Source organism: Protopterus annectens, chromosome 4.part1 (genome assembly GCF_019279795.1).
Source record: "Protopterus annectens isolate FY-2018-M chromosome 4.part1, PAN1.0, whole genome shotgun sequence".
NCBI classification, from domain to species: domain Eukaryota; kingdom Metazoa; phylum Chordata; order Ceratodontiformes; family Protopteridae; genus Protopterus; species Protopterus annectens.
This window is the reverse complement of record NC_056734.1, coordinates 190,491,115-190,516,522: the sequence shown is the minus strand read 5'-3', so window position 1 is coordinate 190,516,522 and position 25,408 is coordinate 190,491,115. Positions and strand designations below refer to the sequence as shown.

General features: G+C 37.2%; 1 protein-coding gene across 1 annotated transcript in view; it reads right to left on the bottom strand.

Annotated features, from left to right (window-relative positions):
* The window catches only part of PDGFRB (platelet derived growth factor receptor beta), a 743,049-nt gene that overhangs the window by 715,772 nt on the left and 1,869 nt on the right, over window positions 1–25,408 (bottom strand). Inside the window, exon 2 of the mRNA XM_044070754.1 lies at window positions 2,857–3,138. Coding sequence (XP_043926689.1) covers window positions 2,857–3,138 — 282 coding nt within the window. The remainder of the gene's footprint in view (window positions 1–2,856; window positions 3,139–25,408) is intronic.

Sequence of the window (25,408 nt, the reverse complement as noted above, 5' to 3'; positions counted from 1 at the left end):
GTTTCATAAAGGTATGAACAATGGATCAAGTTGCGGACTCAAACACACTCAGACTTGCTAACAATTTTTTAGCCCTTTTATCTTTCTTAATCAAAAAAGTTTCATCAGAAAAAACAAAAAAAATATCTGGTGCTGTAATAAGCAGTACAAAATAGCATATGCAAACTAAAACCAATAAAGTTCCATTTTCACAATAATTAAACCACCTGCAAATGTTATTTACACGAAACACATTTTATACTTAAATGTCCTCACAAACTATGGCATGTACCAGCATTTAATTCAATTAGTCAACATAACTCCATGTTTTCTAAAAGTCTCAGTATCTCTTCAGAGATAATCCAAACACATCTGCTCGATGACACAGAATACAAACTTTTTTTAACTTACTACATAAAGTACTTCTTGGAATGAAGGCGTAATAGGACTTTTTGTTTCTAATGTCATAAATAATTGTGTATTTAATTGTGTTGATCTTCTATTGGTTTTACAAATATAAAAATCCCTCATATGACACACATTTTAACAGGCATACAATATTATCTGATTTACATGTAAAGTAATTTTAGTTTTGAAAACTGTTTCAGCATCTGCTACTTCAAACAAGATGACATGTAACTAAACCTATACTGTTTACAGTCCAAGCATGGAAAATGCACCGTATTACAAAATTAATTTTCCTGTATAATAGCTTTCCAAGCAAAATCTTGAGGTCTGATCCTCTTTTATTAATAAATTAGCTCATTACTTCTCTAAGCAATTTTCTATTTTGACATTACAAGGTTCATAACAATTTAATGTAAAACCAAGAGAATAAACATTGCATCTTATCATACGATGTAAATAGTGAATGCTATTTTATCGTTCCGATAATATCGAAACAACAAAATATCGAACAAACAGAACAGTGAATGTTTTTCCAGGGAAAAAGTTTGCTCTGTAAAAAAAAAAAAAAACTTAAACACAAATTTAAGTGGAGGTCTGTGCCCCCCCCCCCACTTAAATATTCCAACTCCGAGATCGCACCATAGTGGAGGAAATGGCAAAGTCCTGAAGATGGCCCACCAAATTTTTTTCCCTGGGAAAAAATTCGATGTTCTGTGATTTCGCTATTTTGCCATTTCAACAGTATCGGATCGACTAAATAGCATTCACTATTTAGTCCATTCAATAGTGTCATATAGACCCTAAGCATCACTACTACTTCTAGTAATAAATACATTGAAATCATCCAGTTTCAAAACAGAAGTATAATCAGACTCCCTCTTCTTACTCACCTCATCTCAAATGTTCGGAATTAAGTTTTGCATTCCTAGTTACTGTGTAACAGTGACTAAACCACCTTTAGTTTTTATATTGTTCAGTCCTCTGAAATCAATTTCAAATTGACTTTTTATAACACTTCTTTCCACATGTACTGGATGATTACTATAACAAGTGTATATTAGAATTCACAAAAATTGCTTTTCTATAGTTTGAGCAAAAGCTTTTATTCACAGCATCTTTATTAATACTGCTATCTTATTAACTTATGCTTGAAATATAAACTTTAAAAATTAAATAATGTTATTCAAAGCATTAATAAATACATCAAATTCATCAATAGTACTGTTCTGTCGGACAAATGTCAATAAAGCCTGAGCGAAAACAAACTTTTGTGATATCCAGTAACTTGTACAAAAAATATCCTTCCACTCAGCCAAAACAAAGATAAAGTCTGCTGGGCTTATTGCCCCGACTCTGGTTAAACATTTTATTCTCAAAATGATTACTTTCATGCATCACAAAAATCAGTGCACTAGTTTCAAAATTGGACTTTCTGTCGAAAAAAGGTCTCAATTAATCTATATCATCTGTATCTGGAATAGATGTGTGAAGGGATACCACATCAAAAGTTACTAATACATTACTCCAATTCTCCCATTGGGAAAATGGAACAGCAAATAAATGTGCGACTTTCTATTGAAAAACAAAGAAGGTTCAAAACAAAAATATAGGTTAGATGAGGATGAATTGTCAAAAATGTACACACACACATATATATATATATATATATATATATATATAAATACACACACACACACACATATATATATATATATATATATATATATATATATATATATATATATATATATATATATATATATATATATATATATGGGATTCGGACACATGCTCGACTAGCAGATGTCCGAATCACAAAGCATCAAACACACATACATGAAAGCGCTTAACATTGACAAGCGCTTCCGTGTACGTGTGCCTGTTTCGTAGATCAGACTACAGTGTGGGTAAGGGAAAATTCTTTTCCCCACTGCAGTGAGATCTCGGAGTGAGAATATTAAAGTAGGGGGGTGTGGGGTACAGGGGAGTGAAGCCCCCATGCAGAAACTTTTTTTTTTTTAACTACACATACACGGAAGCGCTTTTCGATGTTAAGCACTTTCGTGTACGTGTGTTCAATGTTTTGCGATTCGGACATATGCTAGTCGAGCACGTGTCCTAAACCCATATATATACACACACACCCCCATATATATCTATATATATATATATATATATATATATACACACACACACACACACACACACATATCTTAATACATTCCTCATAATCATAAAATTGACAAACCAACCATAATATTCTGTATGGTAAATCTTTTTGTTGCTAACTGACCTCAACATAAACACTTCTATCACCTACCAATTCAAGCAAAGATTTAATATAATCATCTTTATTCATAACCACTATCCCATTACATTGATCCACTCATATTATTAATTGCTTCCTTTTGTTTTTTTTTGCTGCAAAGATAAAAAAAACGGTGAACTTTGTAGACATGACACACTCACCTGGTACAAAAATATATGTGGATTTTTTGATGTCTTCCTTTTTGGACAAGCATGTATAGAGCCCCGTATGAAGACCAACAGCATTGTATATGGTTAGGTTGCTGAAGTAAAAAATGTCCTTATTTGACAAATTGTATAAGGGCTCCTTCCTGTCAAATGTCCAGAATACCTCCTCCTCCCCAAAGCATGTCAAAGTAAAATTAGTACGATATGTCAGGACAATTTCTTCATCATGTGGGACAATGGTAATGCCATTTCCTTGGCAGGTTATAAGTACTGATCCTTAAAAAGAAAAAAGATGAATAACAATGACAGATCTGGTTCCATGACTACAACAGCAACAATTTATATCCAGTACAAAATTATACTATCCCAAAATCAAAGGAGTCTGGGTACAAACAAATGGCAATTTTATGTCATGGTCATATTTTGAATTCTTAGATTTTGATTCAGTGACAACAGACATTTCCCTAGAAAATTAATGAAATTTTTGCCAATGGCATCATTTTTATCTACTATTCATGTTTGTCAAAGTGCATGGTTTGGTCACAACCCTTCCATGCACTACCAATAGGGATAGCAACAGCCACAATGTGATATTCATGCACAAGAACTCAGAATGGTCTTTCTGATCAACAAAAAAGTTATGTGATTTTATTTTATTTTACAGAGTTCTAGACTTGGTAAGCTCACTAGACAAAGCCACCGTACCTTTTCAGGGGCAACCTGGAAACACTAATTAAGTAACTTGCTCAAAGTCACACAATATGCAAATGGAGAAGGAAAGAATCAAACCCCATATTACAAGAAGCCTGTTAACATTTAATTATGTGCTACAACTGCCAGACGCAAGGCACTGTACAGACATCTTAACAGTTACATCTATTTCATCATTTATAAAGGAATTAACATGTTTAAAAAAAAAATCAGCAAGCATGCAGTATTCATCTTGAAAACATCTGCAGTTTTTGTGAATGCAGCAGGTGGTCCAGAAATGGGTTACTGAATCAGACATGGGTCCAGCAAGTTAAGGGAAATTCCAGAAATAATCTCAGATAATCGGGTAATTTTTTTAAATGTTAGAACTATCAGCTTCAAACGTTGACAGAATAAGAGAATGTAAATTAAATTAATTTATAAAGTAAATAAGTCTGTAACTAATTATTGTCATTATTAAATGTAATCCACCTCCCTTTCTCCCCAAATCACCAGTTTGTGATTAGGAGGGACAGAACAAAATTCTGAGCCAAAATCAGGGACAACCCTGAAAATCAACACAGTTGAAATGTATCCTGGGAGATCAACAATTAGATCAGTATGTCCTTTTAGCCAAAGTCGCTTAGAAACCTCATACACAGACATTCAATGCATGGTTCAAAGCCAAGCCTTACTTCATTGCAGGTAGAACCAAAATGAAACAGAAGCTTAAGGCAGAGCAAAATGACTGCTCTCGTATAGCTTTCAGCATAGCACAAAGTAAACTGAAAATGAACTGTCCAAAACAAGAATCTATATTCTGTGTTCTGTCCTTAATTGAGTAGCAGTTTGTTTTTTGTTACTGATTCTTACGCTCTAAAATACAGAGGAGCGCTATTTTTATTTTATACCATCACTGTGCAACTCTAGTGAATGTGGTCATAAAAAAAGATATGACTATGACAGCTCTTTGCATATCATGATTATTTAGAATATAAAACTAATCAAAAAATGTTTACATGTAAATGTACATTCCTGACTGCTATACACAGCAACTCATTTGATGCAGAAGTTCACCTATGTCTCTGATACCACTGAGTGAATTCAGCTACTCCAAAGCATGCCAGAATTACCACCTCCATGCATATAAGAGCTGAAGAGAACGTATCAGCAAATTTCACAAACAGGACATAGGAAATTATGAAAACACACTGTTTTCATAACACTGTTTATCTCTTTATATTAAAAACACTTTTCTCAAATCCTGTGATTCATACCTAGTAGATCTAAAATTATTTATGAAAAGTTTATAAATGTAAGTTTTTCTAATTTACTATTCTTTGCTCAGAGTGATGTGCTGATCTAAATTGAACAGAGTTCTGAGAACAGCCCAGATAATTAGCACAAATATGGCTACAAGGAGTGTAATGATGGGGTCGCAAAGCACATACTCCATGGCTCTGTACAGGACAATATGCACTGAATACATGTTCAGTAGAAAAATAGATACCATGAGATAGCTAGGTACTTTACAACAGCTTGTAAGCCTTACATATAGGATTATAAGAAAATTACATCCTGTAGATACATAATGAGTACATACAGAGTATTATAGTCATTTCAATTGGCTTTCTTAGGATTTTTCACATATATGTAGTGCACAGAGATTATTCTCCAATATTCAGAAAAAGACAAATCAGTTAGCTGCTTCTATAGTGCAAGAACTGATCTTAAAAAAATGTTGCACCCTCCGTTTCAGTTAAGATCGCATTTTGCTCAAGGCAGTAAAACCTGCCAGTACTGACCAGCAAACGACAGACACAGAATGAAAAACAGTTTTGTTTTTGCCTCTGTGTGTGCCAGTAATGTGTCCTTGACTTTTTGTACTGTAAGAGAATCTGTTACATTGTCTTTTAGATAGCATTCACTAAGTAGTCGAAAGCCAGCAAAACACTTAGCAATTTTTTTCCCCTGTAACTAGTAGTACATGATGCAGATAAAGCTTCATGCACAACAAAGAATTAGGATCAGGTCTCTGATGATGACACTTTATGTGTTCTCGATGTGGAGGCCAAGATTCACCTCTCAAGCTTTGTTCTCGAGATGAATTTCTTGGCATTGGTGTCTTTAACAAACAAAAAGATGGTTATGATTGGTGACCCACTCATAATTTTCTTTATGATATAAACTTGCAGAAGTCATGCAAATTTGCTGATGTTTATTCATAACTCAGGAGTGATTATGAATGTTAGGTAAGTGCAACTTGTGTTTCAGATTATTTTTAACAGTATAATGGCAGATGATATACAGCATCCTTCCAGTTTTACTGATAACTGGGTTGGGCAGGACATTAGGTGAGAGTTCATGTCACAAAAGACGGCCACAATCATAAGCAAATCTTTTAAGCTGTAATAAGTTGAAAAGGACTTCAGTGTACAAGTGCAGAGGTGCACAGAAACAAATGTCTATTTCTCACTAAATTACACTGCAGAATACATACATATAAATATTACAGTACCTGACTTCAGCAATGAAAAAGTAATCAGACTGAAACTGCTTTTTATAAGCACATAAAAAGAAGATGAGAAATTTGGTGAAGTATGTTAATGCTGAAACAGTGGAAAATACTCCCATAATAGGAAATTGCCATTGACTGCGACAAGGCTCAAGAGGCACTGTGAAGCTTTTAGGAAGGGATAGGGAGAAACTGTGGAAGGAAAATTCCAGAAATGCATCAGTATAATAGGAAACCAGTACAAATGTTCAGCTGGAGTTGCACAGCAAGGGAAGGAAAAGGAAACTGTGGCAACTCTCATACAGTCAATGTTGTGGAGTGATAAGCAGGTGAGTTCAAATATGAAAGAGGAATGGATGACACAGGATGGAACTGAAGAGAATGTGGCACAGGAAGATGCTCTGAAACTTTAGTTTGTGTCTTTCGGCTTTTCCCGGCTAGGGGTCGCCACAGCGGAACTCCGGTCCGCTAATGATTGGTAGTTGATTTTTACGTGCCGAGTTACCAGCTCTGACGCACAACCTTCAATGAAGGTACGCCCATTCACGCATGTCTCCATGCAGAAGACGCTCTAGCTGAGAATCGAACCGGACAGCATCTTACTGTGAGGCGACAAGGCTACCGCAGCACCACCACCGCGAGGCTCTGAAACTTTAGTGCCTGCAGGAAATGGAGAACAAAGAATGTGCCCTCAGTTTAGAAGAAAATGAAAGAAGAGTTGCTTGATTTAATAGAGATGAACCGAGATATCAAGAGTAATGAAAGAAAAAGAATACAGAAAGTCAATAAAACCCCAAAAAGTTAGAAGTTTGATAAAACAAATGAACACTGTAAATCTGTAAATAGGATTGTAAATCTGTAAATAGGATACAAATTAATAACAGATAACACAGGGTGTTAGAGGAATGCAAGGGGAGAAATCAAATGCCATCATGGAAGTATCAAACAGAGAAAACTATAAAGCAATTAAGTCAAGAAGTGTCACTGTTAGAAGAGTGTAGAAGAGGGAACAAACCAACAAAAATACTCAGACAGATGTGATAAAAGCAAAGCACGGTATCAGAACAGATCAGGATCTTTCATGCACTATCACCAATTAATAATTTAAAAATATCAGCACAGGCAGAAAAACGTAGAAGAAATGCAGATAAATATGAAGGAAAAGTACAAAATAAGCAATTTGTTGATAAGCCAAAAAGGTTTTATAGATAATTGGGAAAAAAGGCAAAATGAAGTGAACCATAACCAAAAAAAAAAAAAAAAAAAAGAAGAAGAAGAAAGAGACTCATTTTGGAGAATATCTAAGATCATGCTTAGCATAAGAACGATGGTAAATGGATAGAAGACATAAAAGAAAGGATAAGAAGTTCAAATGTACATGATATAAAATGGGATGAAGTAACGGCCAGAGAGACTGAAACAAATTCAAGAAAAGCTCCTAAGTGGAAAAATCCAGGCCCATATGCACTAACTTCTGGCTAAAAGTATTTGCATCTTTACATGAAACTTTAGCCCTAAGTAAGAACTATTTATGTGCATACTCCAAAGACACCTGCCTGTTAACAGATAAAACAATACTCCTACTTAAGAGCAAACCTTCAAGGCATCTCAAAAACTATAGACCAATAGCTTCCTTCCAACAACATACAAACTATACACTGGAATTGATGCCGACAGAGTTTATAGTCACTTAGAAAAAAACTCAATCATGGCAATAGAACAAAAGGGTAACAAAATACAATCATATGGAACAAAGGATCATTTGTTATTAAATAAAGGCATAATGGAGAACTGTAAAAAAGGGGCAGAATCTAAGCATGGCAAAAAAACATTTGCCAATATCCCACATCCATGGATAAAAGACTGCTTAAAAATGTATATGATACACCCTACACTGATCAATTAAATTACAGTGACCATGAAACAGTGGCAAACCATTTTGCAGTTAAGCCATGACTATGCTAGGGTAAACTATTACCGGGTGCCTTAAAGTCTGCACTTCAAATTTTCCCTTAAATCTTGCTAGCTTTCATCTCTGAGCACTCAAACTAGACCTCTAAACACAGCACTCGCTCAGAACCTCTTGCAGCAGTTATTGTAAGCATACCAACTGCTAGCAGCACTACAAACCCTCTATAAAAGAAATAAAAACAGCTTCTGTACTTGTAAAAAAGTAAAACAGGTCCAGTACTTAAATAACTAAGCACCTATCCAGGCATGTCTAAAGGTCAGTTCCCTATGCTTTTTCCAATTAATCTGGTGAACCTGAGCATCCTGAGGCAATGTAGCAATTGCCTCATGTATACAGACAACCCTCTCCTCCTACCTCCTAACACATCCACTTGTGAGAGATGCACTTACATAGCCAAACTAGAGGTCACACTCTCTCCAACCAAGACTGGGCTAATCAGTCAAGAGAAGAAGGATAACACATACATCACATCACATATAACACACAGCTCCCCGAATCACACACCACCACACCTCTCACATAGTAACACAAAACACACATACATTTTTGCACAGACTCTCAATAAAAATCTGCCCAAACAACAAAGACCTCCAAGGCAGAAATGCAAACAACCATCTCATCCAAACACAACCCCCAAGACACATAGCCCACATCAACAGTCTGCCACTCAGCCTAAGCCACTACGTCAAAACATTTTACCCAATACACTAGTCATAGGTGACTCAATAGTAAGGCACACTGACGTCTCGCTAACTAGGATGAATAAGGAGAAAGTTACGGTCAGCTGCCTATCGGATGCCAGAATTTACCACATAACGCACACACTTCGGTCTCTCCGCAAGTACAAATATGACTCTGTCATTGCCCATGTTGGTGTGAACGACCTAAGACAGTCCTCTCTGCACTACATGAAAAGAAACATGGAGGAGCTCTTGGATCTTCTAGCCCAGGCAGGTATGACCCTAGCCCTGAGTAGCATCCTACCATCACCCAGAATTATACCACAATATAAGCAGAAAATGACTGACTTTAACAACTGGCTAAGTTTCTGGTGTCATTCACAGGGTATCCAGTATCTGTCTGCCTGGGATGACATGATAGACAGACCTCGATGCTTTGTCAGAGATGGCCTGCATCTGTCACCTCTGGGATTCCGGATACTGGCCAAGGCTCTTGCCACCCCTATAGTGCCTTTTTTAGGCAATGCCCTGAAAACAAATTTACCACCATAACAAATGCAAGCAAACGCAACTTGAGGGTTATGCTGCTCAACCCTAGAAGCCTAAATCTCAAAATGCACTTGCTCGAGTCACTCCTTACATTGCAAAACATCGACCTCTGTGCAGTAACAGAGACCTAAGTTCAAGGCTCCGGACAGCATCCCAGCGCTACCAAGCTACAATGCATATCATACTTTTCAGCCCCTAAATCTGGGCAGAGGCCCTAAAGGAGGTGTGGACTAAAGCCCCAAAGGCAGTGGTGTATCCATCTTCAGATACGCACACCTCCAGGCTAGTTGCCCAATATAATGCATCAGAGATACTTCAGGTATACCTAGCACTGGATAAAACTGCAATCCAGGTTGTAGCCTGCTATAGATCCCCCACAATATCCCAACACTCCCACTCCGCATTCCTGAACACTCTGGAAAGCATTAAGGTTCCAACCTAATACCCTTATACTGGGAGACTTTAACTACTTCTCCATTAGCTGGGAAAATTACTCCTGTTCCAACTCATTTGCCCAATGATTTCTAGAATTCATTAATTCCAACTCCCTGTATCAACTCATTCTCACTCCTACCAGAGGAAGAAACATACTCAACCTAGTCATTACAAACATGGGGGACTGCTGCTCTACACCAGTAATCAACTCCTCCCTGGTAAGATCTGACCACAAGTTAATCGCAGTCGATATCCAAATCCCACCCTCACTCCCCACGAAGGAAACCACAGTGAAGAATTTTTCCAAAGTCAATTTTGAGCTTCTAAAGACAGAAGTGTCAATTTCACGTCATCCATGCAAATGGAGACTGGATGTATGCCTGCTGAATCATACACCAAGGCACTGCATGAGCATTTACATAAGTGCATGGATCAGGCCTTACCAAACAGAACCAATATCCTGTCCTCTAAAAAAAAAAAAAGGAAGCCAATCTGGTGGTCCCCTACCATTAACAAACTCTACAACAGAAGGAAAAAACTGCTGCAGAAAAGGGCAAAGTCCTAAGTCTGGAAAAATTCCCTTATAAGTCTCAGCAAAAAACAGATCCCTCATCAAATCCTAAAAAGCTAGTTACAAAAACAAATTACTACAGATACTAAAGATAAACACAAGGCATTCTTTAGCTATGTCAAGAATCTGCACAACAATACGCAGACGTACTCTGAGCTACTGCACAACGGCACCATTTATACTGAACCAACAGATATTGCCAATATCTTGGCCGACAGGTTTAGTGCAAACTTTACCCCCCCTTCACCCCTAAAGGGCCCATCCCAATACCCGGGCATGCCAAATCCCTAATATCACGGCTGCACAGGTAGAAGCCACACTGTCCAAAGGCAAAAATACAACTTCCATGGGACCTGATAATATGGGTCACATTCACTCTGTCGAACTTTTACAAGTTCGAATGTCATATGGTCGAAACCATATGTTCGAACTTGTAAAACTTTGAACGTTTCAACAGAGATATCCGTAAGGGAAACTTTCCCTTTTTAGCAATGTAGTGCGATCTCAGAGTTGGAATATTTAAGCTGTGGGGGGTGTAGGGGGTGCAGGAGAACTTGCTGCTTACAACCTTCAGGTAAGTTTTTTGTGTTTTTTTTAATTACATTTTCAAACTTTTAAAGTTCGAACATATGGTTCGACAACGTGATAGAGACCCTGACAATATACCTGGCTGTGTTTTACATGAATTACAAAGGGAACTGGCAACCACACGTGAGTGCCTTGTTCAACCACAGCCTCACTTCAGGATTTGTTCCCACTGAATGGCGCACTGCCACAGTCATTCCACTCCACAAAGGGGGAGCGACTACTGACCCTGGGAACTACTGCCCCATCAGCCTGATGAGCCTGATCTGTAAGGCCATGGAGCGCATTATTATGGACCTTATAAATATCGATATAGGGAACCTTCAATCTTGGACCCCTCACAGTTTGGGTTTGTGAAGCGCAGAGCATGCCTCTCAATCTGATAGACTTCTTTGAATATGTCACCAGAGTGTTCGATGAAGGCAAGGTAGTCCATACAACCTACCTCGATCTGGCAAAGGCCTTTGACACCATCCCCCACTCAGGGATCATTGATAGACTCTCTAACCTAGGCATTAACCCCTACATCTTAAGATGAGTTGCCAACTGGCTCACGGAGAGAACCCACATGGTGAAAGCAGCCGACTCCAAATCCGACCACAGGGCAGTTACAAGTGGAGTCCACAGGGATCTGTTCTGGGTCCTCTCCTATTTCATATCTATTTCTCTGAAGTCCAGGCCAACACCAAGGGACTCTGGTTAGCCAAATTTGCAGATGACTGCAAACTGGGAGCTATTACTGATTCTCTAGCTGATGTAGACCTCCCACAAAAAGGCCTCACACAGACCAACGACTGGTGCCAGAACCATGGTCTTAAGGTCAATGCTAAAAAGTGCATAGTCATACCCTTAGAGAAAAAAATGGTGCCCATGAACTATCACATCGACAGTAACCCACTAAACTCCTAAGGTGTAATAAGAGATCTAGGGATATGGGTAGATAGCAACCTCTCCAACAACCATGCTGCCACTGTCATTAGAAAGTCCTTCTATGTGGCACACCTCATTACAAAAGGTTTCTCATCCAGGAAGAAAGTTATAATCTCTCTCTCATCCCTCATTACACCCATTACAGAGTACAATGCCCCATTTAGCATGTACCTCACTAGACACCTACAGCATGTGGAGAGGCCACAAAAATTCCTCACAGAGAATCCTAGGACTCAAACACATGCCCTACACAGATGCTCAGAAAACTCTATCGTTACGATGTCTCATATCACCAGTTTAGAGGCAATCTCTGCTTGGCATACAAAGCCATGTCTGAACCAGTGTTAATAAACATGCTTCATCTGAAAAAGGCTCAATCCCTCTGCACCACTCACTCCAAAGGCCTCAAAGTCATCACCACAATGAACAGAACTTGCTAGAGGAACAGGTTCCTAACCCAGAGACTTCTCCTGCTCTGGAATAAAGAGAAATCTTGATGAGTGGATGAGTAACAAGAAAGTCACCCAAAGGATCACTTCAAGAGCCTTGCTCGATAGGGGCACAAGGAACTAATCTCCGGCAACAGGATAACTGGGAATATTCTTGTGCTAGGCTTGTACTGGCTCCAGGGCCATTAGCCTAGTACATACCTCTGAACATATGAACCTATAAGGACAAATTATTATTCCATGGACAGAAATTCAAAGGGGGATATTCTAGGGTGACTCTCTGTCACCACTGCTCTTTTGTCTTGCTCTTAACCCATTAAGCTGTCTACTTAACAGATTAGGTCATGGCTACAATTTGGCTCCCAGAAAACAACAAAGTATAAAGACTTCTCATCTTCTTTTTGTAGATGATTTAAAACTAAATAGTTCATCAGATGAGTAACTGAAATCTCAGCTGCAAGTGGTCAAAACTTTTTCATATGTATAAGAATGTCATTTGGCCTTGATAAATGTGCAAAAGCAACCTTTAAAGCAGGAAAGCTGCAGCACCAATAAATCAGTTTGGGACAGGAATGTGCTATAAAAAAATTGAGGAAGAGGGAGAGCATAAATATTTGGGAATTGATAAAGGATCAACAGTAACACAAGAACAAATGTGAATAAAACTTAGTAAGGAATATTTTAGAATACTAAAATTAATACTAAAACAGCACTGACATCTAGGAACAAAGTCCGAGCTATAAACCAATTTTATCTTCCTATCCTTACAGTTTTGGAGTGATTGAGTGGCCTCAAAAGGTGTTGGATCAGTTGAACAGGAAAAGAAGGATGCTTCATGCTCATCAAAAGATTTATAAAAATCAATGTATACCAAGGCTATATATTCTCCGTTCTGAAGGAGGTATGGGCCTCCTCAAAATAGATTACATATATAGACCTGTAATTGTGGGACTGCATACATATCTGCTGACCTTACAAGACCTAAATGTAGCGAAAATTTTGAAACATGGGGAAAATGAGTCTAAGATGACATCTCTGCTTAGTTCAGCAGAAGCATATCAGCATCAAGTAGGAATGGAAATCAAACCCGACTTAGATAAAAATCAGGCAGCAACTGAATGTGCCAAAAACAAAAGAAAGAATATAAGGTGAAGAATCAGATGAGAAGTCAAAAAATGTGGAAAATGCATAAATACAGTTGCAAGTATAGAAAACTCTTGGAACAACCTCATGTTTATCAGGACTGAACACAATAATGGTTAAGGAGAGGTGAATTTAAACCAAAAGATGAAAGGTTAATATTGGTGACCCAAGATAGTTGGCTACATACATGTTAGTTTACAAAGTTCAATGAACATGTGGGAGAAACAGACAAATGCTGGTTTTGTAAAACAGAACTGGAAACAGTCGTGCATCTTGTCGCTGGTTGTGATAAACTGATGGCAGAAGGACTGTATACTGAAAGGCATAATAATGTGGCAAGACTGTTGCGTTGAGGATTGTGCAAACATAATACTGAAGTAGCTGAAAAGCACTGGGAACGCGAGCCACAAAGCATTATAGAAAATGATACATTTTATATCGCATGGGATCATCCATTACCAACAGTTTAAAAAATAGATGAGTGAAAACCAGATATAGTAGTCCAGTGGTTCCCAAACTGGGTGCCGTGGCACCCTGGGTTGCCATGCAAACATTCCGGGTGTGCCGCAAGGAATTACCAAAAAAAGGTGTAAAAAAGTACCATGAAAACTTTTTATTTGCTTGTACACTGGAATTGTCACCTCGTATTCAGTTAGGAAAGGCTGAAACGTAAAATGTTTGGATTTTTACTTATTTAGTGATTTCCGCCGCCCTTCGTAAATCCAACAATTACGTGATCTGTGTTAGAAATCTGGCAACACTGTGCGTGATTACATTAACATCTTCGTTGTACGAGAGGTGAAGCCGTTGTAGATTTTATAATTAAAAGGTGAACTGCACGTTATATAAAAGTTAACATTAAATTTCAGATTGAGCTGAAGTATTGTTTTTTTCGGTAACAATGGCCTCTACCTCAAAGTGTCAAATCAATTGCAGTTCTGAAGATTATAGTGATTGTAATGAGAGCACCAGTGAAAGCTGTATGATTGCTAACCAGCCAAAAGCCAAGGCTTCTGCTGTTAAAAAACCAAGACTTTATTCAGAGAATTACATCATTTACGGTTTTAAGTTTGTTAAGAAACAGGGCATGCAACAACAACGTTGCATTTTATGCAATGAACTTCTATGAAATGAAGCCATAGTTCCCAGTAAGCTGCAGCACCATTTAAAATCCAGCTGCTGCTAAAAGACACCAGCTTTATTTTAAATGCTTGCTATGATCTCAACAGAAACAGGTTCAGTTTTTTACAAAAGCAGTTACAGTTTCTGACAAAGCGCAACTTGCCAGCTTTCAAGCGGCAGAATTAGTGGCAAAAAACATGAAGCCATATATTGTTGTGGATAATTTGACAATGCCAGCATGTCGGCTGATGGTGGAAAACAATGTTAGGTGATGAGGCACAGAAAGTTATTGCAAAAATACCATCATCCAACAAATACTGTTGCATGAAGAATTGAAATGATGTCCGATGATATTAATGAATGACAGTGTTTGCAACCAGCTCAAAATCTGCAAGATTTTCTCTTGCCAACTCGATGAATCTGCAGACATCAGTGGTAAAGCACAATTAATGGCATTTGTAAGATATCCAAATCAACAGTCAGTTATTGAACAGTTCCTGTTTTGCCGAGAGCTAATTCAGACATGTGGAGAAGACATATTTAAGTGTATATGCATATTTTTTGAGCAACATGGATTGTTATGGCAATGGTGCACCTCAATTTGCACAGATGGAGCGCCTGCTATGACAGGATGTGTCCCTGGATTCCTAAGTTTGGCAAAAGCAACTAATCGAAACATAACCACAACACACTGTTTCATTCACAGAGAAGCCCTTGTAAGTAAAACACTGCCATCTGATCTATATACCGTCTTACGTGAAGTGGTGCAAATTTTTAATTACATCAAGTTGCATACAGCCAAAAGCCAACTGTTTTCAGAACTGTGCAAAGGTATGAGTTGTGATTATATTACTGTTTTGCTACATAATGATATCAGATGGCTGTCCAGGGGCAAAGTTCTCTCACGTGTTTGCGAACTTCACCTTGAATTGAAAACAGTTTTTCTTCAAAATCAATCACACAATGAATTTGCAACGTTACTCTCTGATTCCTCCTGGACCAGTAAAGTTTCATACCTTGCTGACATATTTGAAGTCCCGAATTCAGTGAGTTTAGGTATGCAAGGTGTTGATGCTAACATTCTTTCCATCACCGACAAACTGGAAGCATTTAAACGCAAAATTGATTTGTGGCAATAGGAAGTAGAAACAGCAACTTCAATTCACATGTTTCCAAATGCAGCACGAGCTGATCCTGGAGGAGTTGTATTACAACGGACTCAGCGTGTTAACCAAATTGCAAAGTTTAATGTTCCAATTGATGAATGGTAAGCGCTTTCAACTGTTCGGTTTTAATTTATTGGATAATTGTTTTATGAATATTGGTATGCCTATATAAAGTTTTTAATCAGGTGTATCTGTTGTCTGAAGAAGGCTGGTGTCACAGCTGAAAGCACTTACCATGTTGCCCCGATAATGGAAAAGTTATTCAAATACAGTCATGTCCATCTTCTTCTGGAACATTGTAATAAGTCTCCAACCCCTGAATTCTGGCCTGAATTTCTTGCAAATCCATTTCCTGTAGAACCATTGGTCCCAATCTGTCATGCCCAGCAATAGAGCTCTCCTTAAATGAGCACTGCTTGTCCATATAGCCTGCTCGCAGCGCATTGGCAACTCAGCTGTCATTTGGATTTTATCTCATGAATTCATCACCCAAGTCACGAACTCTTGCAGGCTAGGCTTCACAAATTTTCCAGGCTGATTTCTCTCTACTCTGTTTTCTGTGTAGTCATTGAGTTCCATGCACAAATGATCCTTGAATGGCTTGTTTATTGCAATATCAAGAGTCTGGAGATAGGCAGTCATTTCTGCGTTAATAATTATTTGATCTATTCTTCTCTGTGCAAGGAAGTTCTTTATGTCTTTAGCACGGTGAGTGCTGGCTGAATCCCAGACTAGCAGACCTCTTTTGCCACCTCGCAAAACAAGTGGCAGCATTACATCGACCCACTTCATTATAACTGCTTGTGTGCAGCAGGCTTTTTTGGTTTCAAGAATGCAAATGCCTGAAACATGTTCAGTCTTATCTTTCTTGCCCTTACTAATGATTAGAGGTGGGTTTACTTCCATCTAGACGAATTGCCAAAATACAGGTAACACGTGCACTTTTGTAACTAGTGGTGGGAATGTAGATTGACGAGGCACCCCTCTGATCAATTGTTGTTTGAGATCCTTGGCCCATAAACACTGCAGTTTCATCCATAGCAATCATGTTGGAGAGTTGGTATTTAGAAAAGTGAATGCAATCAACAAAGGACTTGAACACAAGTGCATGTTTAATAACTTCAGTATCTTCCAGCTTGAACAGTGTTGTCGATCTTCTTAGAGACAGTTCATATCACTGAAGGAAGCCATCCAGCCAATGTTGTGATGCTTTGAATTCTTCTGGGGATATTTCTAATCGTGGTGCCATTACAAGGGCAAATGCTTGAATATCAGCCCTGTGCACAACCAAAGCCTTTGTTCTCCTGTTAGCAATCCATTCACAGATGATGTCTTCCAGCTCAGGAAATAATGGTTGCTGACCTGACCCACACTTGCATTTCTTAGCATTTTCCTCGTCCACCTGTTGACTGAGGTTATCCTACTCTGCTCATCATTTTTGGACCATTTGGAGATGCAACTTCTTCTCTTTGCAGAAAGCCATCAGATTCTTTCCCCAGGAGTCCTCCATGATTCCTTTCTTGTACTCAACGGAACAGATCTTTCTTTTTGCACTCATCTTGTCTGGGGGGGGGTAATTGAAGACTTATGAGACAGGAGTGGCAACAAAAACGGTGACAGTTAAGAAGACACAACCACACCTGTTCATTATCAAGTGCGCACATTTTACGCACGTTGTCTGTACTTTGACCAATCAAAGTACACTTGCCAGTGTTTATGGTCCTAGGATCTCAAATGTCAAGTGTGAGTGAGGATTAGGGTTGCGACTTTCTGCAAAGAGAAGAAGTTGGGTGTCCAAATGGTCTGAAAATGGCGAGCAGAGTACGATAACCTCCGTCAACAGGTGTCAGTAATATTATTATTATTTTATAATTCAACATGTCCATCGTGTTGTTGACTATCTTAACTGGGACTTATTTTTGGGGTAGGGCTTATATCATGACCACCCTGGAAAACCATGCTAGGCCTTATTCTCTGGTTAGGTCTTATATATGGAGAAATGTGGTAGGTAGTAGGTGGTTCAGTGCAAGGTGTAGTTCTTTTTAATGCCTTTACAAATGTCACACTAAACAAACTGAAACGTTTCAGATGACAGATACACACGTCGATATGTTACAAAAACAGGATTAACTTTTGAGGTCTGTAGTAATTTTCTATGACAAAACCTTCTTCTGCAACAGAGACTGATGAATCAAGAATCAAGACACTATGCCTTTCATGAAACTCTGTAGGAATGAAAGTGAAGCTACAATATTTTATCCCCCCCCCCCCACCAAAACAACACAACTGGAAAGTAGACAGTAGTCTGACTGCTTGTGTTTTCAGTGAGTTCAAGTTCCCACACCACTGTGTCTGCCTTTTTAACAACCTCACAAATTTATTTCTAAGCAGACACTGCCTGCCATTAATATACTGTTACATGTACAATCTGGCATATGATAGCTGAGAATGTTAGAGCTGTTTCAGAACTCTTTTGGTACTGCTGTGCAACCATGACGTTTGTACATATTAACTGGAGAGGAAGGGAGGAATGCTTTCTTTGAAGAAAAAAGAAAAAAAAAAAAAGCTTTCCATCAGTTTTCTGTAACTAGCAGTTCCAGTAATAGTAGGAGCAACGGGTCTTTTGAAAAAGAATTTACAGTCGTACTTAGATACATTACTGATACATGCAACTCCATACGAATTGCAGGAGTCGTCATTACTGGACACATTGTGAGTGTTGCGAAGAGCTCTTCTGGCTAACATCAAAGACTGAAACAATAGTAATTTCATGAATATGAACTATACTTTGACTAAGGAATGTGGCTTACTCCTGCCATGGTATTAGAAACCCAAAAGACTTGGAGAAATTAAAAAAGGATACGTACAACTGTGGGACAATGAGAACTCTAGTTACGGTTTTCATTATCAGAGCTTCTGTGCAATGACCTCACAATTCATTTATGTCATCTGCACATTACTGGAATGTTTTACATCCTTTGGTCCCAGAGTACCTCACTGATTAACGAGGCATGGACATTTAAGAGCACAGAACTTCAAATTCCAATAGGAGAAGTGTCCTATGAAATTAGAACTATATAGCATAATCTACAGAAGAGCTGAGGGGGGATATACAATTAAATTATGAGGCATTTGGAAACTGTAATGTCTTACATTTGTCAGAATGCTTTATAAGCAACAGAGGGACTTGTGTATGAGCTTCTAGCTTTAGTGACATATTTATTCAGATGGTGGTGCTGCGGTAGCGTTGTCACCTCACAGTTAGACGTTGCCCGTTCGATTCTCAGAGAGTCTTCTGTGTGGCGACATGCGTGAGTGGGCGTTCCTTCGTGGAAGGTTGTGCGTTAGGCCCGGCACGCCAGCATGTCAAAATCTACTGCCAATCATTAGCGGACCGGAGTTCTGCTGTGGCGACCCCTAACTGGGAAAAGCCGAAAGAAACAAACAAACCTTCTGGAAACAATATGTACCACTTGACATGTAGCTCTGTAACTAGGCATTAGCATTTTAAATCTATTTTCCCATATAGAACACTACGACAGCCAAGCATCCTTGCCCAGCATGGGCAGAAGCTGTTGCAAAGTGAGCATTTTGAATTTTGGAATGTCCAGGTATGTGTTCAAAATCGATAAATCCAGTATTGACAGCCAGGCCTTGTCCTTTCTGGGTACCAAGAACAGACGAGTAAAATCCTTGCCCTTTTTCCTGTCCTAGTACTGTCTGAATGGCCCCCATATCCATGAGGGACGTAACCTGTTTCTGAGCCTCTGCCCATTGGTTTTTTGGCAGGTCTGGCCAACCATTTGTCATTGGCAGAGTGTGGAAATGGAATCTGTATCCCTGTGATACGATATTCAGTACCCACTTGTCCTGGGTTATTAACTGCCAATTTTGAGCAAAAAGTGCTACTTTTCCCCCTATGGGTGCTGCCAAAAGATAAGTGCTTGGTGTAGGCAGAGGGAAGTCATTGGGATTGTTTTCTTTTTTTTTTTTTTTTGCAAGAGTAAGATCTTGTTTTGATCACTTTTATTAAGGAATCAAATGTGCAATTGTATAACTAGATGAACTGCTCCTTATATCTGACAAAGCACAGATGGTAAGGCATATTAAATAAAAATAATCATGTAGCTCTGTTTGTTTTTTTTTTTCACACACTCCAGGGTAAACAGCATTTGGTTCATATGAGACTTCAGATGTACTCGTGAATAGTGTACAGAGAAATTGGAACATTTTGTTAAGTCTACCGGAATTATCAGATATATTACCGGACAAATGTTTATTCTCATTTCGCAAGGGAAAGAATCTAGCCTCATGTTTCAATCATTATAAACATACACATCATGCTAGCATTGCACAATTTTTATGACTGAGGAACCTCTAGTGGGGTGTTTTCCCTGTGGTCATTGTAGCAACTGTGAAAAAATTGTTAAATCTAAGGAATTTACCAGTAGGAATTGCCCAAGGGTCTATGATATCTCATTCTTTGCAAATTGTAACAGTGAATGGCTCATTTATTTGGCCACATGTATTTGTGGCTCGTTTTATGTTGGTCAAACATCTCGTCCTTTAAGACTACGGATTTCTGAACATATGAGCAATATTAAAAATAAGAAAATAAATAATGCATTGTACAAACACACTTTAAAACATCACATTGCTAAATTTTCTTTTATGGTGATTGATTTGGTTAAGGGTATTAAATTTAATAAAACAGGATGGCACTCAATGTTAGATACAAAGGAAAAGAAATGGATTACTAAATTAGGTGCTCTTTTTTCACCTGGATTAAATGAGCAATTTTAACTGAACCAATGGGATATGTTTAAAACACTATTTAAGTTGCATCAATTGATTTGTGTTTTTTGTCACTGAAGAAGGCTGTGCTTTTTTGCCAGCCGAAACCGGTCTGAGCTTTTTTTATGTTTAATTTACATTAAAGATTTTTTTATCGGCTCCACTTTGGTTGCTGGCTTCATTTTGGCTGTGTGGATGCTTTTGCTTTAGTTGCCGTGCAACTTTTCTTCATGCAAGAGGATTTTTTTTGACTGGTACACTTCATATGAGACTTGGCAACATTTCCTAAAGTTATGCTTCATATTAGAAAGCAGTTTTCTCTGTGAACAGAAAATGCACAATTCCCTTAAATTGTTCTTTAAAATGTGGTCTATTTTTTTTTTCCAAATTGATTTTTATTTCAATTTCAAGAAAACGTCTGAAATTACCACGTATTATACACCAAAGGTTAGTACATAAAGTATACAGAATAGCAACTGAGTTACCTAAGGTCAAAGTTACACAAAAAAAAAAACTAGAATTGGAACACAAGATTACGACCAAGTCTCAACAATTCAAAGTCCCTTCACTTTAAGTATCGTACTTAATAACAATGGAATTTGATTAAACTTGGTGCATAACAGATAGGTAAAAAAAAAAAAAAAAAACAATTCTTAATACTGTACTACGTAAATCTTAAACTATTTACATTATATACACATATATACACTGGTTGCCACTCATAAAAATATCATGTATATAAATATTATGCTGAATGAAACCATGTTTATGATCATTGAATTATCTAGTGGAACATACCTTATTATAAACTATATTGTACGTTATCCCATATTATAATCTTGAGGAATGATTATCTATGAGTTAGTATAATGGAAAAGTAGAAAAGTGGAGTGTAGCATTATATATTAGTTTAACCTTAGGTTTAGGATATTAAATCAGTAAGGATTCCCCAATATTTCCTAAAATAGGACAATTTCTTTTTACTTATAGTTTTTAATTTGATAGCCAATACATACTTGATAGCTACATTTTTAAATTCTGTCCACGAAATATTAGCTCTATTAAGCCAGTTAAGAGCGATACAGGATTTAATTAGTGCACTTATCGTTACTATGGGATGTTTGGATTCTAGTGTATATGTACTAGGGAAAATGTTTAGAATTGCCATTTCGCATGAGAGGGTAGATTTCATATAGCCTGATTTCTCCAAATTCACTCTTAGAGAGCACCATAGTTTATGAACTGTTTTGCAAGACCAGAAAATATGAAGTGTGTCAGCAATTGTGTTGGGACAGAAGAGGCAGAAAGGTGAAAAGTTACGATTAATTTTATTTAGAAAGGATGGCGTATGATAGGCATTGTTATTAATCATGATTTGGGTATAAATTAGTTTTTATAGGGTGTGAGTTTTGTGGTTATATCTATAGCTGCTATTTTTTGTTCATCTGAAAAATTTACATTTTTGGACATCCAGTAATTTGAGTATAAAATTTTGTTTTGGAACTTGTGCCTCCTGATTAGATTGTAAGTGTTTGAAAGCATTTTAGTTTTTTGTAGTAAACAGGAGACAATTTGTTGATAAACCTGGAATTCTTGATGATTAACGGTGATTCCTGAAGTTTTTATGCTAACTAGATACCTTATTTGTTTGATTATCAGGCGGTACTTTGCCTCCAGGTGTTCAATGGCAAAGTCTAAAGATTTATCTTTTATTTGATAAAAATCCCATATTGTGCATTTCTTAATAATTGGATACTTTTCTAGATTTATCATATTATTATTTAACTTGATTTCAGGGTTCTTATGTATAGGTTGTGCCATAGTTAGGGAATTCTTTATATTTAGCAAAGAGAAGATAGATTGAAAACTTAAAATTTTATTAATTATTATCGGATGGATATTGAGTGTCCTTAGACTTTCCCTGCTAAGAAAGGGGAGAGCTTTTGGATTGACATTAAAAGTGGCCAAGTATTGGTAATAAATTTTTATCCAAAGAGGGAACTAAGAAGTTTCATGTGGGTCATAATGAATTAGGCAAATTATATGATTAGCATGAATAATATGATAGTATGTCTGGAAATCAGGGAGATTCAAGCCACCTTTTTTCCTTTAGGTAATGCAAGTTTTTTGTAGCTAATTCGCACATTCTTCGGATGCCACAAACATTTACTTAATGTTATTTCCAATTTGGCAAATAATTTGTTAGTCATGAATTGACTAATGGCTTGAAGTTGATACAGGATTTTTGGAAGAATATCCATTTTTATGATTGAAGCTTTGGAAAGGAGAGAGAGGTTTAATTTTTCCCACCTGGTCAGGTCTTTTGTGATTTTTGTCCAGACCACGTACAAATTTTCTTTAGGGATTTCCTTTTGTGGGTGCAAAAAAGTGACCCCTAGATATTGGAGTGAGTATTCCGTTTTAACTTTAGAGTCTGGAAAGAAAATCTCCTTATGGCTTAAAGGATTTAACGGAAATATTTTTGATTTACTTTTGTTCATAGCATAATTTGATATTTCTGAGAAATTGTCGATAGAGTTTAAAATTTTAATCAGATCAGTGGAAGGGTATTGGAAAAATATATTGAGGTCATCAGCATAAGCTGTAAATTTGGTTAGTATCTTTGAGATATAAACAGAGTGATTATATGTTTTTTACTTAACTTTAAGAGGAGAGCTTCTAAGTAGAGACTGAATAGATATTGAGAGAGTGGGCATCCTTGTCTGGTTCCATTTATTATATGTATAGGGCGTGAGTTCCTTTTGTTTATGTGAAGAGTAGTTGTGACCTTGTTATACAGAACTTCAATCATAGTAATAAATTCATCGGGTAAAGCGAAGCATTCTAAAACTTTAAATAAGAACTTTAGATTAACTCTGTCAAAAGCTTTTTGGGCATCCACAGGGAGTGCATACTTCGGTGAAGATTCTTTAATTGTCATATTTATTATAGCTTCTGTAGATAATGTATTATCCCAAACTTGTCTGCCTTTCATAAATCCTAGTTGTTTTTCAGATATAATGGAGGGTATTACTTTATTCAATCTTTGGGCCAATATTATTGCTAGTATTTTTATGTCTAAATTGATTATTGTTATTGGGCGGTAGTCATTAGGATCATTACCAGGTGTGTTTGTTTTTGGTATAAGGATCGTTTTAGAGTTATTTTTGTATAGGTCTGAAATTCCAAAGTCTATTATGTGATTGTAAACCTTGAGTAAGATTGGAACTAGTTGTTTCAGGAATGATTTATAGAATTCTGCTATATATCCATCCGGGCCTGGGGATTTACCTGATTTTAATTTGTTAAAAGCTAAAGAAATTTCTTCAGCAGTTATAGATGATTTAAGATAATCTTTCTGCATGTTTATTTGTGGGAAATGCAGGTCATCTAAATAGTTTTTAATTCTTATTTCATCTTCCCTGGGATGCGGTCCATAAATCTCCTGATAGATCTCTTCAAAAATTTTTATGATTTCTTCATCTGAATTGAAAGAATTTCCTTTATATATAATTTGTTTTATTGTTGAAGAGGGTGGTATTCTGGCTAAGATTTTAGATGGGGATGGGGTTTGGGCCTATTCAGAGTATTTGTGTAAGAGTTTAATTTCAGTGAGGGAGAGTTGGTTCATATGGATTTCTTGTATTTGTTTTTGGATAGAAGTGATCTGCTTCTCTAGAGCCGGATCTAGAGTAAGTTGCAGTTGTAATTCGAGTTTTTTTAAATTCTGTTCTAGACTTTCAACCTTGGCTTTATCTTGTTTTTTGAGTATTGCCGCCTTTTGTATTGGAATACCTCTAAGCGTTGCCTTAGTTGCTGCCCATTGTAAGTCCAAGGGGGTATTTACTGTTTCTAAGTTATTATTAGTCTGTATAAGCGTTTCTCTTATTGCCAGACATATCTCTTTGTTATTCAATAAGTTATGATTTAAGGACCAGGTTTTGCTACATTGCATATCAGTGTTTAGTTTGAACTCGTTTATAATTAATTTGATTTTTGCATGATCAGATATGGTTCTGGGATCAGTATGAAACTTTATGTCTAACTTTCTAAAATATGTTGAGATTAGGAAGAAGTCTATTCTAGACCATGAGCTATGTGGAATGGAAAAGGTATATTTGCTTATTCTAGAGTCGTGTCTGAAGAGTACAAAAGGGTCTAATAAACTAAAGTCTTCCATTAGATCGTTTATAAGGTTTGTTAGGGCAATAGACTGCTTATTATCCTTATTTGACCTATCTAGCTCGGGTCTGATAATCATATTCCAATCCCCTCCAATTAAATGTTAAGTTATTTGGAAATTTTCCTAAAATTTAATAAATCTCGTAAAGGAACTCCATTTGGTGCAGGCAAGGGGCGTAAACACTGAGTATTAAAATATTTCTATTAAAAGAAGGGAGGGAGCAAACTAAATAACACCATCTTCCATTTGGGTCATATTCACTAGATATTATATTGCCTTTGAAGGAATTCTTAACTATTATTGCTACACCCTTAGAAGCATTATCGTTACCAGCAGCTATAATTGATTTTATCCATTTCCGTTTTGTTTCATTTATCCATTGAGAATTAGACATATGTGTTTCCTGTATAAGCATTACCTCAGCATCTGATTTGAATAATAAATGTAGGATTAACTTGCTTTTCTTAATATTCTGGAGACCTTTAACATTCCATGATTCCAGTGATATCATTTTCTCTTTTAATTGTTACTATTTGGATTTGTAAAATTGTAAAACTTCAGCTGTGTTTTAAATCTGGTATAAGTGTGAAAGAAATGCTCGGGTATATAGTGTGGTAAGAATACTGCAATAAATGCTGATAAGATAAAAAGAAACCATGAGCGACAGCCAACCCCCCACAGAGCCCTCCCGTGCCTAACCACTAAGCTCCTTTTGTCTGTAAGAGGTAGTAAAAACGTATTTATAAACCAAACTATAATACA